The sequence below is a fragment of the Podarcis bocagei genome, assembly GCF_964188305.1.
Source record: "Podarcis bocagei genome assembly, chromosome: 12".
In the NCBI taxonomy this organism is placed as follows: Eukaryota; Metazoa; Chordata; class Lepidosauria; order Squamata; family Lacertidae; genus Podarcis; species Podarcis bocagei.
The window spans coordinates 15,305,359-15,325,127 of record NC_138137.1 but is presented as its reverse complement, the minus strand read 5'-3'; the positions used below and the strand labels follow the sequence as shown (position 1 = coordinate 15,325,127).

The window sequence follows — 19,769 nt, the reverse complement described above, 5'->3', positions numbered from 1 at the left end:
ACTGAGTGTAATGAACCACTGTTCTGAATGGACAGCATGCCACAATCATTTTGCACATAATGGAAAGAAACGGTAGAAATGTACAGATGCTGTTTCTATCTCCTGTGACTTCCAATTAACTTTGGCTGTTAATCGTTGCTCATTTGATTAAAAAGAGTGAAGGAGAAATTAGGTATTTATGAACATAAGGTACATTTTTAAAGAATTTAGGGGATACTAGTTATCTGACTAACCATTTCCTGTGCAGGCAAACGATTAGGGAATTCCTCTCATTGCTGATTTATTGTACTGATTAATGTGGATTTGTGCCAACATGTCCAACATGTATTTTTAATTTATATTAATTTTTTGTTAAAGCAGTATTTGGCTCAGTATCTGCTGATAACAAAATTCATAACCATAATATCTGAAAGCCTTAATATAAATCTCTATTCTGACCAACATCTGTAAATAAAGTGCTTCGGGCACTTAGGAAACCTATTATTGTTGAATTATTACTATTAGATCAATACTGATGTGTTTTGCAAGGAATTTCCACCTAATCCAATTATCTTTGTTCAAACTTTAGGGGTTCTTCTGCGTTTATCACTGCTAAAACAACACAAATTTGGAGATGTGATTGAGCTGAAGCTAAGCACTTAAGAGTCTCAAGCCCAGTGCAGATGTAACATTCCCAATCTTGTATTTATGGCTAGAAGATAAGAGTGGTGGTCATTCTCCTTCACAAATTCTCTTCTCCCTTCCTGTGGTAGTTTTAACCATGGTGCATCCATCTGCCTGGATAAGAACTAGCCATGATGAATGGCAACCAGGGTAAATTTTAACCAGGGTTGGCAAGCCAGCCTCCAACCCTGGTTTAAAGCCAAACCATGGTTAGCAGACAGCCAGATATAATACTACACCAGTGTTAAACCAAACAATGGAAAAGAGGGTGGTATCCAGGCTGAAGAGGAACAAGAGTAGGGTAAGTAGTGCTTGCTAGGTGCCTGATGATGGGCCTCAACGATATCATAGTTAAAAGTACATGTTTAAATCTTTCCCACTGAAAGCAAGGAGATTTTAAAATGCTTCATTTTGGCTCGGTTGCGCCCTTTGCTGGAACATTAACCATTCAGTACATTAACTAATAGTCTAGTTCTGTTTTTAAAATATATATATATAATAAAAAGAGAGATATCTAAGACTGAAAGTGCAGATTGCATTTATTCTCTGCATGGATGGTCCTCTGTAAGGTCACGCAAGTACTTAACACACCAACCAAATAGTTCCTACATTCAAATCACATTCACGTCAGTGAAATGTTAATTCTATACAAACAAATAAAAAAATGATAATAATTAAAACAAAACAAAACAAAAGACAAGTCAGCAGGAAGAAAAGAAAAACCCTAGTTCTAAGTTAACAATGGCAGAACGCTACTGAGACAACACCATAGAAACCTCACTGAAGCAGGAGTTAAATTCAGGCCACTTCTTAGCAAAGCTCACCACAGACTTTGAAAAATATTGTTGTTTTCTTTAAACTTTGGGTTTGGGAGTCAGATTTTCCAGTGTGATGCGTCATTCAAAAATGCTAATGCGGAAGCATAGCGATCCCACCTGGTAGGATAAAATATATTTCAATTCCTCTGAAAATTACTGCTGACTGACACCCATTTGCTGGTGATCGGCTTCCGCCTCTTCTTCTTCCACATCTGCATTGTATTCTTCAAACGCATCGTCGTCTACATCTGGAAGCCCCAATAGCTATTTATAAAGACGACAGAAATAAAATTGTGAGTGTAATACAAAAGGGCAAAACAACCAGGCAACAGCACTGATGTTCCAAGTCCAAGAACAAACTGAGGATGTGGTTATTTGCAGCACCACATATAAAAGCATTTAAATTGGGGGGAAGAGTGTAGCAGCTCAGTGACTCGTGGGCCAGAGAGGGCCAAGTCACACATTAGGCAGCAGTTGACTTGGTTTGTTCCTAAGATACTTATCAATAAAATGAGGCCAGCTCCAGCTCCATGATTGAGAACACCTGTAGGATGCTGAAGTTTGTAGACACCTCTGGTTCATTTAGTTTTCACACATCTTTGGTGTTAATAATAATTAAAAATGTGCAAAGAAACCCAGGAACACAAACCTCCTTTCTTCACAGCAATGGGGGCTGCCATACCTGTTGAGGGAAATCTTCCCTTCAAGAGCTTTAGATACCAGAGTTAGCTCTGCAAACCTGGAGATCTGTTGATAATACTGGGCCATTAGTCTGACTTTAATGCATTCATGCAGCCTTGTAAATAAGCCTGCAGACATTACTAGCCTGCTAGGTACTAGGCTGCGTTTCCAGCAGAAGTAGGAGGAGGAACTGTTATGCTAGCTTCCCAGCAGGTGAGTTCACTGTTGCTTACCAGGAGGGAGACAGGTGGAGCAGTTAGCACAGTGCAAATGCACTATATATTGCTTCCTGTAGTGCTCTTGCACTGCGCTGACCTCCCTGCCGCCTTGCCCCCCCCCTCCCAGTAAGAAACACTGACTCACCTGCTGGGAAGTTAGCCAGGAAGCCCCCTCTTCTGCATACAGCAAGGAAACGCAGCACACTTAACAATGTAGTGAAAAAGAAAGATGACATCTTTCAAGGGCTGGTGGAGAGAGGACAGAACAGAGGGTTGGATCAACAGACAACCAGGAAACCAAGTGGACTGGAGGAAGAGGAAGAGAAATCCCTTTGCCGCCGCCGCCACCAGCCTGTTTACTTGTTCCGTGTGGAATTCCTGGTTGCCTGTAGCTACCAGGTAAGTTGTTAAAGGCAAGGTTGTATTCAGAGCAGGATAAAAGGTGAATGTGATGTCCGCCCTTAAACGGCACGGCTGCCCATTCACTTTTAACAAAACTAACTTCCACATAAGTGAGTTTTGGGGTTGTGATATTTTGATCACTAGGCTGGAAGCAGCCCTATGGAGAGCATCTAATGCAAGCCCTACAATGATGTCAAGATTGCCTAGGGTTAAACCATAACTGAGAGATGCACATTCGGGGCCAAGCTGGACTCCAGCTCCCATCAGCTGCAGCCAGCATGGCCAATGGTCAGCAACATCTTCAGGGCACCCCTGTCATACAGGATGGGTGCAACTATGGCTCCCTCTAGACACATGAGACACATGAGAAGCAGGGGAGATCACATGGCAGGGGCTGACAAGAGAACTGCTTCCTGTGGCTGTGTGCGCCTAGGGAAGATGCCCCTACGGAGAGTAACCACGGTTGTCCCCCCTGACCTGAGATTCCTAGTTTAGCACTACTGGAGCAGCGCAGGCAGAGAAAGACTAGGGAACCTGAAGCTCCACCTGTGGTTGTTGGACACCAAGTCCCATCAGCCTCAGCTGCCATGGCCAAAGGTCAGGGGTGATGGGAAATGAAGTCCTACGGTCTCTGGAGGGCCACTGCTTCCTCATTCTTTGGAGGGAGGAGCAACACACCTGATTCTTCTTAGTGTAATGTTTTCTCAGGGGGAAAGAGCATGCTCAGTTCTCCACCCTTTTCAATTTCAGTATATCTAGGACCCTCGTACCTACGGGACCGCCTCTCCCGGTATGCCCCCCGGAGAGCCTCAAGGTCCATAAATAGCAACACCCTAGTGGTCCTGGGCTCTAAGGAAGTTAGATTAGCTTCAACCAGAGCCAGGGCCTTTTCAACACTGGCTCCGGCCTGGTGGAACGCTCTGCCTCATGAGACCAGGGCCTTGCGGGATCTGATTTCTTTCCACAGGGCCTGTAAGACAAGAGTTGTTCCGCCTGGCCTTTGGCTTGGAGCCAATTTGATTCCCTCCCCCTCTTTCTTTTTTCTTTTTCCTTTCTCCTCCTGTGATGAGGCTGTATTTTAATATTTTAATATTTCAATATTGTATTTTAATTTTGTTTTTAAGTTGTATTCATTCAACTTGTTTTTATTATTGCTTGTTAGCTGCCCTGAGCCCGGCCTTGGCTGGGGAGGGCAGGGTATAAATAAAAAATATTCTTATTATTCTTATTATTATATCGTGAAATTTCACAACAGAGGTGCCAGAAAATAATTCCACATCAGAGTCTGCCAGCACAGCCAACTCTAGTTCTTTAGATGCTGCATGCTGAAATAAAAGAAATGTGTGTATCATTTCTCATATGGAATGGACAGGCCCTTTTGGGTTGTTTTCCGTCCCAGCTGGGAATGTCTGTTTGGAAAACGGGAGACAGAAAAATAAAGCTCTTAAAAATAAACTTATGCTTATACACATTTATGTGTGATGATGGGAAACGATCATGGAAGCGTGTGGTGTTTGTGGTCTGGCGTGTTGAAAACAAAACCTCTTAATGCAATAAAGCCAAAGGGTAAAAAAATGGGCACTTACAGGTCTGAATGATTTGAAGACTTTTTCCAGTATTTCATGCAGTGTCTTTTTACCACAGGAGGAGATGTAGTCCTGCGCCAACTGCAGGAAAGGCAAGCAGTCCTCGCTTTCACTCCAGACGTGCTGCAAAGGCAAGCCATGACAAAACAGGGGTTAATCATGCTGGCAGGCAGTGAAGTTTAAAAAGCAATAAAACTGATATGGAGAGATTCTGGAGCTGTGGGGAGGAACAGGTTAAAACCCAGGGGCCTTAACCCAATGGCAGCCCCCATCTAACTCTCTGCTGTCCAGTGGCTATGTGGTTGCATACAAATCCTCCCTCTGCCATAGATTCAGCGTTGCCACATATATTTGAAGGATTTCTACTCTGCTCTCCAGCCACATGGTGACTTACAAAGAGCAACAGGGAGAGGGTCACTGCCCTCAGGCTCATGACACAAAAGGAAAGGGGATGGGGAGGGGAGAGGAGAGGAGGAAAAGCAAGCTCAAGCACCAAGTCAAAGTAGCAGAATTGTTATATTGGGTGGTGCCTCCAGAGGAAGGAGTCAAGGGCATACCAGAATTTTAGGTTTGTGCACCTAAAATGGATTAAAGTGCTGTGTCACCCTAGCGCAGAGGTGCAGAATCTCTTACCCACTGCCCAAAATTGGCTTGGCCCGGGTCCCAATTTGGCCCATGAGCCACTTTCCCCAGCCCATGTTGATATTCCCTGGCCCTCTTCATGCTTGCTGTATTACCCCAGAGGTGCAGAAAAAGCCACCATTGATCAGTGAAGCCACTGCCCACCAGCTGACAGGCAGTGACTTCAAGTCTGATCAGTGGCAGCTTTTTCTGCACCTCTGGGGTAACACAGCAAGCAGGAATTTGGACACACTTCCCTCGTGCAATGCAGAAGCGCCTGCGTCAGTCCTGGACCTGCCTTCCCTCCTGCACTGGCAGCCAGGTATCTTGGTGAGCAACGCAGCTACCGAGAGCTCAGGGCCAGCACCAGAGGTTGGCACTGACAGGCACCTGCAGAAGCCACAAGTCTCAGGATGTGGCCCGCTGCCCATCCATGGAACCAGCAGTCCTGCTGCACCTCCACCTTGCTCTCAGTTACTGCTCACATGACCTCTGCAAGCAAGCAAGCAATGCAGGGGCAAGGAGAATGAGCTGTAAGTTCTACTTGCCTCTTCAACCTTTGGTCCTTTGGTGTTGCTGGACTACGACTCCCATCATCCCAGACTGCTGGGGACTGTGGGAGTTGTAGTTCAATGCTATATATGAGGAGCCAAGTTGAAGAACATTGCTTGCCATACCGACTGGCCTCCCACAAAGAGGGCAGGCAAATGGGGAGTGGTGTGGTGGACGGGAACTAGCTCCTTAAGTCTTCTTGCTGAAAGATCCCCAAAATTTGAAGGCAGCATTGGGAAATGACCAGGATGTGATCAGGCAGGAATGATTCCGCCCTCACAAAGAATCATCTTGATTTCTCCAGCTTTTTGATTACACACACAACGTTTTACTCACATTATAATGTCCCCTCCAGTTATCACACTCAACCACCCTTTTATTCCCTATGCAACTCTCTACTTCAGATATAAATTCACATCCAATATGTCTGGGACAACACACAGCTACAGCATTGATCTAGCCACACCTGCAGTCTTTCAGAACAAAGAAGCAGGATGTTAATTAGTGCAGGCACTTAATTATGTTACAAACGGACTTGCTGGTAGGGTTCAAAATGCAGAGGGGCTAATCAGAGCCAGTGCAGTTCAGTGGATAAGAGTGCTGGATCAGGACTCTGGAAACCTTGAGTCAGTTTCTCAGCCTCACCTACTTTGCAGAGTTGTTGTAAATGTAAAGCAGGAGTTGAGAGACATGTGCACCACTTGGAAGAAGGCTAAAATGCAATTAATACCGTCTATGAAATATCCATCCATCCATCTATCTACACCCCCCCCTCACATATGTGTGTGTGTCTCCACCCCTTGGAAACAGAAGGCCTGTCTTATGTAGGTCACCTCGACCTCTAACAGCCTCCTGTATCCAGGAGTAGCCCCAAGCTAAGTACCTGCTCCCTTAGAGGAAGTGTAACGCTATCCAGAACAGGCAACCACCCTACCTTTCAGATACGTGAACTACCTGTCCACAGAGCCTCCATCTTCCTAGGCATTCAAACTCAGATGTTGGCAGATGTCAGCTAAGTTAGCTGAAAATATTAGCACTGCCTCTGCACCAGGGTGGCCAGCCCACCATAACCGGGTCGCATGTTGTCTCCAAAAGGAGGCAGATCTAAAGAGGATTAATTTCAAAGTCGTTTCCGAAAGGTTTGTTACATAAGCACATTTGCAATGATTCCCAATGATAAAAGCATATAGGTATAAATAGCTATTACATAAAATCTGTCCTGTATTGCCAGTATCAGCTCTATACAGTTCATACAGTCAGCAGAAGAATTGGGAAGCAGAGATTTTCCTAGACTGGACCATCTCATGTAATCTTTGGAGCTTGCATGTCTGAATTTGCCTCCATGAAAAATGCTGCATCATGGATGATGCTGAACAAGTCTCCCTGAGGTGCTATTTTCAAAATAAAAAAATTCCTTCCAGTAGCACCTTAAAGACCAACTAAGTTAGTTCTTGGTATGAGCTTTCGTGTGCATGCACACTTCTTCAGATACACTGAAACAGAAGTTGCCAGACCCTTCTATATAGTGAGAAGGTGGGGAGGGGTATTACTCAGAAGGGTGGTGGGAATGGGAGATTGGCAGATAGCTGAGATGAGCCTGTTGACGACTCTTAACGACTGCAATAGGTCTTACAGGAAAAGGCAAGGGGTGAGAAGGTGAGAAATGGCTAGTCATGTATAATGAGATAAGAATACAATGTCTCTGTTCAGACCAGGTCTATCCATGGTTTTAAGTTTGGTAATGAGATAGATAAAACCATGGATAGACCTGGTCTGAACATTGGATTCTTATCTCATTATACATGACTAGCCATTTCTCACCTTCTCACCCCTTGCCTTTTCCTGTAAGACCTATTACAGTCGTTAAGAGTCGTCAACAGGCTCATCTCAGCTATCTGCCAATCTCCCATTCCCACCACCCTTCTGAGTAATACCCCTCCCCACTATATAGAAGGGTCTGGCAACTTCTGTTTCAGTGTATCTGAAGAAGTGTGCATGCACACGAAAGCTCATACCAAGAACTAACTTAGTTGGTCTTTAAGGTGCTACTGGAAGGAATTTTTTTATTTTGACTATGGCAGACCAACACGGCTACCTATCTCTAACTGGTGCTATTTTCAGTTTCTTGAAGAATTCCTCCACCCACCCTACCAGGCACCATCCCCACTGGTACAATCTGGAAAAAGGCTTTATCACTGGCAAATGTTTACCCCTCAGTTCTGCTGATTGCATAAACTGGCTCTAGGAGGAAAGCAAGCAATTATGTGTGGAAAACGAGACAAAAATCTCAAGACTATGTTTTGAACAATGTCAGTATATTAACTTTTACATGTTAAGAACCCCAGATTTTAGGTCCAGGGCATCTGCACATAGAATATGACAAAGCGGGACAAATCAGGTTACCCCCCCTCTTCCTGTAAGCGTTACAGTCTAAATACATGGCACGCCCCAGGTACTTTTTCAGTTTCCAGTTTCTCACAAGGAAAAATAGGTGTCAAGCTATTTTTTTATTAATACTTCATTGTGAATATTAGAACATTTAAGTTTGCCAGCTGCAATACATGAGCAAAATCAATTTCATGTCTCAAGCAAAATCCAAAGAACAGAAAGAAAATTACACAAGGATCACATCAAAGACCTAACTGAAAGCACGTTACACAAGATCATACGCAAACATTATTTAGCAGAGTACACAAACCCACACAACTATGAAATACAACAAATGCCACTCAGTCTCCACCCCTAGATTACCATGGTTTGGAGGTCAAGAAATGCCCTTTACTGTAGTCTTATTTCTTTGTTCTCCCTCAGCTCTAAAGTATTTCCCTCCTATTTTTTTGGAGCTAACATTCTTATGCATTTGCAATGGCATTTTTGCAAGCCATGGTTTGGTCCAACCGCAGTTTGCAAAGTGGTTAGAAGTGGGTCTACAAATTATGCAATGCTAAACCATGGTTAGCTCTAAAAAGGGAAAGAAGGGGAATTCACACAGTTGGAGGAGGGAGGTGGAGAGGTATGAGACCCCACAGACCACCTCTGCTTTGCAAATCATGGCTAGGCAATTAGAAGACTCACACTACACTGTGCCCAAGGTGAAATACCGTATTTTTCGCCCCATAGGGCGCACCGGCCCATAGGGCGCACCTAGTTGTTTTTTGGGGAGGGGGATAAAGAAAAAAAAAATCCCCCCCCAGGCGCGGGGCTGGGGCGGGGGAAGCCCGAGCTTCCCCTGACCCCAGCCCCCAGAACAGGCTGCTATCCGCAGGGATGCAGGCAGCTCTCTGCAAGCCCAGCGCGAAGTCATGCCGGGCTCCCAGGGCTTGTGCAGAGCTGTGCAAAGCCCGAAGCCTGGGGTGCGTTGAGGTCAGCACGCCCCAGGCTTCGGGATGCAGGCAGCTCTCTGCAAGCCGCGGGAGCCCGGCGGGAACTCCCGCGGGCTCCCAAGGCTTGCGGATAGCTTCCTGAAGCCTGGAGAGCGAGAGGGGTCGGGGCGCACCGACCCCTCTCGCTCTCCAGGCTTCAGCGAAAGCCTGCATTCGCCCCATAGGACGCACACACATTTCCCCTTAATTTTTGGAGGGGAAAAAGTGCGTCCTATAAGGCGAAAAATACAGTAAATTAGGTAAATAAATTAGGTTGTCTATTGTACAAAAAGTTTATGAGACGCCTTAACAATGACCCATATTAAGTACCCTGAAATACCTAGAGATAGTTAGAATTCTTCATGCTGTCTGCTTCCTGACCACCTGTGGCACAGAAGCTCTGCTAGAAAACAAACTGGATCCCAAAGTGACAACAGAAGCGGGAACTCTGTTAACATGTTGAATCAGACAAGCTTCATGCTACGTTGAAGGCTTTGCCCACTGCATGTCCCAGTCTAAGCTCTCTGGCTCATCTATCACCTGGGGGACGTGTGCAAAGGGAGTTTAGCTTCATTCACGTCCAATTCACAAAGGAAAACTCAACCCAGCGTCAGAAAGACTTAACACTACACGGATGTAACAGGAGGCAGTTTTGCTAAGCAACCCACTGAAAACTGAACACAACTGCAACAGCAAAGTGGGAATAAAATGAGGGTTGTGAGAAAACACACACACAACTTTTGGTCCTTTATGAGATCGCTTTTCCTCTTACAAGCTGTCAGATGAAATGTACTCTGCAAGACTACACATCTTGTTAACTTCAGCTGACCTGAAATTTGAAATAATCAGTGGTGCATGCCTCTGTTCCATAGAAAATCTTCCTTCTCTTTTCTGAAAGCAAGACCAAGACAGTTCCCTGGCAGCTTAAAGGTTTCTTCTCAACTCTTTCAGGGCTCCTGAGTGCTGTTCTTTATCTGATTACTTATTTCTCTTAAGCCCACCTATCTAGCTTGCAGACAGCAGAGTTCTCTTCATGGTTCCTAGAGCATTTGTGCAGTGGTTCAGCACAAAGAACATGGGTTGGATACAGAATTTATCATGTCTGAAACACAGCCATTGAAATTAACAGGACTTAAGTTAGAGAAAATGCTGTGTGAAATCAAAATTGGTGTTTTCATGAATGCCAGTAACTCGGCTGTATAGTCTATATTGTACAAAACATTAACTGCCAGTGGAAAAGGTAATGGGGGGGGGGGGAGGTGGAACCTAAACACTTGAGGGGAGTCAAACTGAAAATTGGGTGATACATGATAACCTTTCATAACTTATGTCACCCAACAGCAGGGTCAGAATCCAGCCATGTGTGTGGCTGGATATGAACTCCAAACATTATTGGCCATTGGCTTGAAAACTATAGATGCCAAGACATAAGCAACACATGAGGCTTGTAATGTGCTTTTATTTTTTACTGCGAATCTGTAAAATGATTTCCAACACCCCTGCTTCTGTTGCAACGCTGGCGTTTGATGGTAGACACCTAGTCCGTGTTTCGTTTTGGTTATTATTATTATTATTATTCATTTCATTTGTATATAACTTTATATTTTTGGTTGGTGTTCTATGCTTGATCCTGTTAGTTTTATATTTTAGTTGTTTGCATACTTAGCTACTGAAACTTATTATTATTCACAAGACAGTGTTTCCATATCAACTCTCATGCTGCAAATGCACACTTAAAAATGCAAAGAAACAAAGCCTCACTCTTGGAAGCACTAATGTGATGCAGCTAACTACGCAGCCAAGGGCAGGAACAGCAGAGTTGGGCCAGCAACAATCACTATCCCATCTTGGCAGGGGGAAGAATGAAATTCTCAAATGGAAACACTTGGGTTGGGGAAGTCAATAGCAACACCCGTCTACATTTTACGAGCCATGGTTTATGAAGGTGCGGGCCAAAGTCCCAATGACACCAGTGAGCAAGAAGACAGATCTAGCATGGAGAGAATGAGTGATATAAACATGCAAGTGTGCATAGGACCCAAGATGCTGCAAGAATGGAATGTTTTAGAGCAGGCATGTCCAGTTCCCAAGAGACTGCGCTCTACTCCCAGCCTTAAAAAAACCTGACAGTGACCTACACGTTGTCACTGGAGGGAGGAGGATCGTGAGTGGGGTGGGTGGATTGCCCAGAGCTTTTTTTAGGAGAATTGCACAGAGTTTTTAAGCTTTCCCCCCCATAACTTTTTGTACACGTTAAGGATCCCGCAGTCTACTGGTTGGACATCCCTGTTTTAGAGGGTACTTGTGGTAAAAAGAGCATCTGATCTAGTTTGGCACATACAATGCTTCAGGGACGAAGAGGAGTAGCTCTTCATGGCTTCAACATGTACAGAATGGTTGTGTGAATTGGCAACGAGACATAAGCCTTCAAATCCATGCCTTTAAGAAACAAGGCACAAAGCAGCCCAGATGTCGTTCTAGCCACTCAGTTGATTATTTTATTGTAAGACTGTTAATCAACCAAATATTTATTTGGCCTGGCTGCTGTTGTTGGGTTTGTTTGTTTGTTTTTGTTTCCAGTTGCCAGAAAAGCAATGGGCAAGGCTGGTTTTCCACCCTTCAGGCAGTTAAAAACACACAACAAAACTATATAACTTAGAAAGGATAGAGACAGGTTTTGTGTGAACTCCTTTGGACCTTCCAAAACCACAACATCACCCTTGGATTCACAAAACTCCCATTAGGCTTTCACCCACCTCCAACAAGGCCCACACTTGGCTCTGCCCCCTAATCCCAAAGGTCCACTTAGTGGTTGAACCTTCCCAGGAACCACAACTTTTTATATCAAGATCTGGCAACCCTAGCCAAATATGGAGCCCTAGTTCTTAAGGAAATCAACTGTAGGCTGCTTTCCGTTAAGCAGATCCAATGTTTCAAAACTTTCAAATGAACTTTACAAAGCATAACCCACTAGACAGAACTGCATTATCATAGCAGTAACGTTTTCGCCTGCTCTCCACTTTTACCCTGCAAAAGCCCTGGCAAAGTGCCTAGTGTCATTGAGAACGCTGTCCTGGGGCCAGTTATTATTATCAAAAAAATAAAATTTATTATCCATTTTCATGTATGAGTAATTCCTCTCTTTGGGAATTCAGAAGAGGTCTAGAAACTAGGCTGTGATAATTGGCAAAGTCTCCAATTACACTAAAAAGCCAAGGGCAGGCGTGCGCGAGGCCTCCCATCTCAGACTGTCACAAGAACATAGGAAGTTAGTTTCTACTGAATCAGGCCATTGGTCCATCTAGCCCCATATTGTCCACACTGACTGGCAGCGGCTTTCCAGGGTTTCAGGCAAGCGGACTCTCCCAGAGCTACCTGGAGATGCCAGAGATCAAACCTGGGACTTTCTGCATGCAAGACAGATGCTCTACCATGAGCTACCACCTTTCCCCAACTGTGCTGTATTGTACAATGTTCCACAGAACTGGCCCAAGACCAACACTACACCATGCTACTTCTCTGAGTCTCAAGCTCTCTTTTAATTATTTTGGCCTTTTCCACAAAGGGGCTTTCAATGATCAGCTTGTCGCGAAAAGAAATTGCAATGAGGTGCAGCATGGCTTCTGAGTCATGGGCATACTTACAGAGTGGCAAGTCCTGTTCCCCCACGGGAATGTACTTAAGACAGCAAGGCTTTTCCAGTGAAATTGATGTGGGCCACCTTAAGCCCATGGGAGATGGTGAGCTAGAAATAAAAATCCAGTAATTCCCCTTAATAGATTAGATTGCTAAATAAAGACCTAGTGAGTTCAATGGGTCTCTTCTATGCACAACTGAGTCTGGCGCCACCAACTCAAAGGGCCTCGTTCATTCCATACATTTAAGGCACTATGACACCACTTTAAACCGTCATGGCTTCCCCCAATGAATTCTGGGAGCTGTCATTTGTTAAGGGCGCTGGGAGTTGTTAGGAGACCCCTAGTCCCCTCCCAGAGTTCCCTGTAAAGAGGGATTTATTGTAAAATGACTTGGAGAACTGTAGTTCTGTGAGGGGAATAGGGGGCCCTAAGTTCAGCACTCATAACTGGCTACAGCTCCCAGAATTCTCTGGGGGGAGCCCTGACGGTATCACAGCGCTTTAAATGTATGGTGTGATTGTGGTCCTAGTGAAGGCCCATTCATTATTTCTGCCAGGAAAAACATAAGAAGCCACCACCTGCCTGGCTTCTGCTGCAGCAAAGAGGCCACCAAAAGGGAAGAAGAAGCGGCATCCCCTCAGAAAAGAATTTTCTCTAGATCCTCCAGAGTAACAAATTTAAGATATTGCTCTCAGGAAGCCCCTCGTGGAACTAAATGATACAAGGGTGCCCCTTGGGGAGAGGGCAGTTATCCAACTGACTCCATTTTATCACAACACATTCTCCACTGGATAGGGTGATAGCAATTCACGCCTGCTATTAGCCAAACTTCTGATGGAAGTGAAACGGGGCAGACCTACACTTTGCTGCCCCATCCTTTGGTACCTGGCTTCTGAGAGAAAAACAGCAGATTCTGGGAAGAGGTTTTGAATATGCTACCTACAGGACTGGCTCTTGATTTCAAACCACCATCACTCAATTTACTCCTTTCTATTACCTCTGTGGACAAACACCGGCTCCCTCAGCCTGAAGCAAGATTGAGCGCCGCACCCCAGACTGGACTTCACCATCCAGCGATCCTTTACCTATTGCCTTTTAATTCTGGCCAACCTGCCAGTGACCACAGGAAGCAGACTCCATTTTACATATGATCTGGAAAGGACGATGCTCCCAGCAATATGAATCCTAAGGATTGCATTCTCTCTCCTTTCCCTCCTACATCATCATCCCAGGCACCCACATTTGCTATTCTTCCTGTTTAGTTGCAGTAAGTAACCCCGTCCTTGCTTATATCGCTGCAACCCCAGGCCTGCTAGGAGGTCCTTTCTTCTAGCAAGCCATGCACAGAGCGATGCTTGCAATTTCCCCCCAGCCCACCCCCCAGGGTAAATGCAAGGCAGGAACAACATGGGAACTGTACCGTTCAAGGCCTGGCATTTCCTCTGGGGTGAGAAGAATGTGCAACGTTTTCAGAAAAAGGAGTACCTTGAGCTTCACTATCAGATCTCTGGAACGTCAACGCTCTGAAAGATGCAGATGCCCTCAACGGATCATGTGAGATCCGCCAAACACAGCCCAACGGGACTCAAGACTCCTGGTTTGCCAACCAGTTCCTATAGGTAAATTCCAAAATTGTATAATATGAAAGGGGAACCGCCTGCCCTCATACCTAGCAGGAGGTTACATACTGCTCAGGGGAGAGGCACTCTGCAAAAGCTCAGAGATGCTCTTCTCTTGTTTACAACAGAAGATCAGTTTCTGAGCTCTGGGCACAGTCCTGTGCCTAAGATTTCAGGTTAAACCTGCAGAGTGGAAGGAAAGGAGGACCTTTTTCTGCCTCCCCACTTCCAGCTACTCTCTGAAGACTGGAGATGAGACCCTCTTAAGAATATTAGAGGAGTGGACAGGGAAAGGACTGGACCATGTGAAATACAAACCCAGTATTTTTGCTGCAGTTCATTCATTTTCAGTTTTGTATTCTTATTATTAAAAAAGCACACCTAGACGTTCCGTTGTTGCGCCCGTAACCTTGGTTTCAGGTGCCATTGGGCTCCTAGTTTTCATAGCTCCATTTCTAACACAGCCCTTGGGGTCCCTTCCAACGCTACAATTCCATGATACTAGGAGGGGAGAATAACAACGCAGGTTTCCTTGAGCTCCTTGGAGAAAAATACCGGCTGGAATTGAAATAAATAAACATAAGGCCTGGGGTAGGGCCTAGGGGTCAAAAGAAGCCCCAATGTTTTAATTGTTCTGCTGCCTGGGGGTTCCTTTGGGTGCAAGGATGAGATATAAAAATAAATTAAGCGAGGGGCCAGCACTTGCCAGAATAAAAGGATACACACCTTGAGGCAGATGATGCCAGCTCTGAGACTCCTTCCAGGTGGGGAAATCCATCACTCCCAGGCAAAGGAGCCAATGTTAACCTCCCAGCCCGGGCAAAGATGAATGTGAGGCGCAAATGCACTTGGTGACTTAAGCTCCCCCCACCCCCCAAAAAAAGCAGGTGAAATCCCAAGTGCTGTGAGTGTGGATGGCCAGACTGGAACCATCAGGAAGGCAGAAAAGGCTGAAAGGCCCAGAAGGGCCAAGACCCCCTTTTCTCTCTCTGTGCCCCCCTCACTATCAGGGGTGCCAACTTGAATTAAATATTGGGGGCACAGGGAAGCCCTGCCCCACATATCTGATCCCATGATACCACTCTAATAGCAATGCCCATCAACAATATTTCAGATATTGGGGGGGGGGGGGAGCGAAGACACCTCAGCCCCATGGTTCCCAACATGGGGCACATGCCCCACAGGGGGGGCAATTTGATTTTGGGTTTGTTTGTTTTGGGGGGGGGGCAATTTGAGAATGAGTTAGTAACAGTGAATGGCCTTTTAGGCTTCCTCCATGTGAACAATTCACTTCTTGAATAAAAAGAATTATATGGGGGGGGGGGGAAACGCATCAGGATTTTAGAGATGCTTAGCTGGGGCATGGCCCCAAAAAAGGTTGCCTCTGCCCCTAGGTCTTGGCTCCTGTGCCCACTCTTAAGAAAGAATCCCCACCAAAAGGTGAGAATAATAATAAATAATAATAATAATAATAATAATAATAATAATAATAATAATAATAATAATAATAAATTGTTGTTATTATTGTTATTATTAGTAGTAGTATTAGAAAAAATCTCCCCTAAAGAAAAAAAGACACACAGCAGGGAAAGAAACAGAAAGGGGCTCCCTGGTCTTTCTCTCCCTCCCCTCCCCACCATTTTTTGTGCGTCTTAGGGGCCAACTCCATGGGGCTCGCGAGGCGGGGGCCCAAAAAGAAAAAAAAAGTTGACGTCCGTGGCCATTCAAAGCGTGTCGCGTCACCTGATGGGGCGGGGCTGGCCTGGCCTGCCCCCCCCCACCTCAATATTTTATTCCAGTTGTGGGGGAGGGGAAAGGACACCCCCTGAGGGGGGTCGCTGCCGGTGGCTACTTACGAAGCTGTCCCCTCCGCAGCCGTTGTCCGGGCACAGCACGTAGAAGGAGACGCCCGGGTCGGCGTAGAAATCCATCCTGCGCTCCGTCTCCTCGGTGGCGATGAGCTCGAAGGGGGTGCGCGAGCACCATTTGTCCGCCGCGTCCGCCAGCTGCTGGAAAGCCATCGCCTCAGGCCGTGTGGGGGGCTGACGGGACCCGCTTCCTCCTCCTCCTCCTCGGGGTTTACTCGGCCGGAGCTGCTCCTCCCTCAGCCGCTGCTGCTGCTGCTGTTGCTGCTGCGGCCGCCGGGCTTCGCATTCCCGGTTTACATGCTGAGGGGACGACGGCCGCTTTCCCCCGCCACCCGCCCTCTCTTCTTCTTCCTCCTCTCTTCCTTTCCCGCCTCAGCAGCCCGGCATAGGGGCTCCTCGGTCGCTCCGCCTCGGCCGGATGCGGCCGGATCCTGCTGGATCTCGAGGAGAATGAGCCGCCGCCGCTCGCCCCTTTCGGGTTCGGAGCCTGGCGGTGCGCACGCGCAGACGCGCAGATAGGGGGAAATAACGGGAACGAACGGCCGTTCGCGGCGGCGGCGACGCGAGACTCGACGGATGTCTTTCGCCGCCTGAAACGGGAGACGCCCTCAGAATATCGCGCAGGGCGGCAGCTCAGTGGAAGGCGGAGCAGCCCCGATCCTGCAGAAACGCCGCGGGGTTTTGCGGCCGGGCTCCGAATTCTGCTAAGGCAGGGGTTGAAAACAATCCAGAGGCGAGCGGAACAACAAAAATCCCAGGCCTAGGTCACTTTTTTTTCCAGCCGTGAGAGAGAGAGAGAGTGTGTGTAACCTGAGGTACCAGTGTGTGTGTGTGTGTGTGTGTGTGTGTGTGTGTAGAGAGAGAGAGAGAGAGAGAGAGAGAGAGAGTGTATATATGGGCGTGTGTGTATTGATCTATAGGTCAATTTGGTTCAGCCATACATATATATGGCTGAAACAATATATATAGCTGAAACCAAAAGTAACCTAGGCCTGGGATTTTTGTGGGGTGTGTGGAACCTCGGGTTGCGAACGTGATCCGTGCAGGAGGCACGTTCGCAGCCTGCGGCGTTTGCAACCCGTAGCGCCATGTCTGCACACGCGCGGGTCGCAATCCGGCGCTTCTGCGCATGCGTGAGCACCGAAACCCAGAAGTAACCCATTCTGGTTCTTCCGGGTTTGGTGTGGTGCGCAACCAGAAATCGCGTAACCTGAAGCGTCTGTAACCTGAGGTACCACTGTGTGTGTGTGTGTGTGTGTGTGTGTGTGTGTATACACACATATATATATATATACACACACACACTGTACACACACACACACACATATATATGGGGTGTGGGTGTATTTTAATCCCACAGCTATATATAAATATATATATAGGTGTGGGATTAAAATACTTTCTCCAGAAAAATAGCAGTGTAGTTGTGTATTACATATTATATAATATACCTATAATATATGCACATATCAGTCCTCTTTTTTGGGGGGACGCAGGGGTACGCATACCGCTAAACATTTTGTGAATCTTAAGTTTGGCCTCATTGAGGGGCAGTATTTCAATGAGTAGGAAAATGACAGTACCCCTAAACATTTTTAAAAGAAAAAAAGCACTGTATATAATAGAATATGTAATACACACACACACTGCTATTTTTCTAGAGAAAGAGGTGCTGGAACTCACCATGAACACCTCGTTCTCTTAGAATGGCAATGGTGCCCACCTGAAAGGTGCTGGAACTGGTTTCTGGCAATATATGTGGGTTGTACCATCTTCCTCAGGAGGTTGTAGACTCTTTCCTTGGAGCTTTTTAAGCAGAGTTTGGATGGCCATCTGTCATAGATGCTTTAGTTGAGATTCTGGCATTGCAGGGGGCTGGACTGGATGACCCTTGAGGTGCCTTCCAACTCTACAATTCTATGATTCTACATATAAATATGTGGAACATATGCAGCCCACCCAGTCTTCTCAGAATCAGTTGCCTCTGTGTTGAATAATATTTATTCCCAGCTAAGGACACATTAGGGACGCGGGTGGCGCTGTGGGTTAAACCACAGAGCCTAGGACTTTCCGATCAGAAGGTCGGCGGTAAAGGCAAGTCCCTTTACCTTTAAGGACACATTGGTTTGCAACCCTGATCTCACATTCACAAGAGTGGGATTGTTCTGATCGCAAAAGCATTGAAAATAACTATTTTTTGCAGGAAGGCATTTGGCAATTTAAGGTAGGCTCCTCTGCTGGAAGCAGTATGAGCTCCGTCCTGTTGAAAGAATGCGTTAAAATGTGCAGTGCCCCGTGTTCGCTGGCCAAGATCCTCACAGTTCTAGAAGTGTGTTGGTGCGCATGTGTGCAGAACTTATAATAAAAATTCAAGTAGTAAGATGTGCTAGTTAGGACACTTAGCCAATTTACTCCAACACCAAACTGGAGCCATTTAGGCGGTAGTGCTCAGTGTTGTTTTCAGTTGCCCCCACAAAATTTCGGCCGAGAAAGGGCCAATTTACAGACATGCAGGTTGGGAAGCAAAGCACTTCAGGAATAAATTGACTAGGTTAATTTGGCATTGGCTTCCTTGGAAGTTTTCAAGAAAAATCTGGACAGCCAGCATGCTTTCAGAAGATGACATGCTTCATGAAAAGGCTATTCATAGTTTATTCAGTGAGTTGTGTCCAACCTTGCTGCACGATCAATTCTATTATATTTCTGGGATTTGCAAAAGGCACCTGTGCATAGACCTATAGCGACTTGGGCCAGCACGACCCAACAATATATTCAGCTGACACAGGAACCTAGAAGCTTCCACGGTCCAGACTATCAGTTCTCTGTGCTTCCATAGTTTCTTTGACCAGGACCTCTCTAATGATACTTGAGTTCAGATTCTTTCTTTTTAAAAGTTTTTTATTTATACATTTCATTAGTTTTACAACCCATTTAACATTTCAAAATTTGACTTCCTTCCCCCTCTTTCTGCGGCTCCTTAAATTTATTTTTAAAATATCTTCTGCATATCCAAATCCATTTAACTTGCTCATTTAATTATCAACTTTAAATATATACTCTTATAAAACTGCAGGTTGTTACAATAATCCTGCTAATGTTTTCACCTGTTTACAATTTATCCTTTTTTCCTCACTGCCTTGAGTGTTAGCCCCAGGGGGAAGCTTTCCAAAGGAAAGGCATTTGGAGCCTGCTCCCACTCATTTTCCGAGTCTTGCAATTGTCTTTTTTTAAAAATAATAATTTTATTTATGGTTTTCAGGTTTATACATTTCAATAATTTAAATCCTGTTCTTATCTGTTTACAATTTGTCCGTAAATGTTCCATAAACCATTTCCATTCTTTTATAGCAAAGTTTGTTATCTTGATTTCTTATTTTTCTGGTAAGTTTTGCCATTTCTGCACATTCCATATGTTTTTGTATCCATTCTTCCTTTATTGGGACTTTTGCTTCTTTCCATTTGGGGGCAAGGAACATTCTTGCTGCTGTAATAATAATAATAATAATAAATTTTATTTATATCCCGCCCTCCCCAGCCGAAGCTGGGCTCAGGGCGGCTAACAACAATCAAATAATCAGTCAAATAATCACACAATCTAAAAATATTTCATTATAAAAATTAATTAAATCAAATTAATGGCAACCAATTAAGCAAAATTCTGTGCAGGTTGCCAGAGGAGGGAGTCAGGCTGCGCCCTGACCAAAGGCCTGGCGGAACAACTCTGTCTTGCAGGCCCTGCGG

General features: G+C 45.5%; 1 protein-coding gene across 1 annotated transcript; it reads right to left on the bottom strand.

Annotated features, from left to right (window-relative positions):
- Positions 1-1,184: 1,184 nt before the first annotated feature.
- MTURN (maturin, neural progenitor differentiation regulator homolog) lies at positions 1,185-16,574 on the bottom strand. Its single transcript, XM_081163397.1, has 3 exons — positions 16,017-16,574; positions 4,369-4,491; positions 1,185-1,745 (listed from the first exon to the last, which is right to left on the bottom strand). Exons 1-3 carry the CDS (start codon positions 16,179-16,181, stop codon positions 1,635-1,637), a joined length of 399 nt encoding a protein of 132 aa, XP_081019523.1. The 5' UTR covers positions 16,182-16,574; the 3' UTR covers positions 1,185-1,634.
- Between the last annotated feature and the right edge of the window lie 3,195 nt (positions 16,575-19,769).

What these genes read in the sequence shown, in the direction of transcription:
- MTURN (XM_081163397.1), bottom strand. Translation starts at nt 16,181, where the DNA reads ATGGCTTTCCAGCAGCTGGCGGACGCGGCGGACAAATGGTGCTCGCGC. An exon ending in GCTGCGGAGGGGACAGCTTC is followed by an intron (nt 4,492 to 16,016) that starts GTAAGTAGCCAC and finishes TTGCCTTTGCAG; the next exon opens with CACGTCTGGAGTGAAAGCGA. An exon ending in TCTTCAAATCATTCAGACCT is followed by an intron (nt 1,746 to 4,368) that starts GTAAGTGCCCAT and finishes CTTTATAAATAG; the next exon opens with CTATTGGGGCTTCCAGATGT.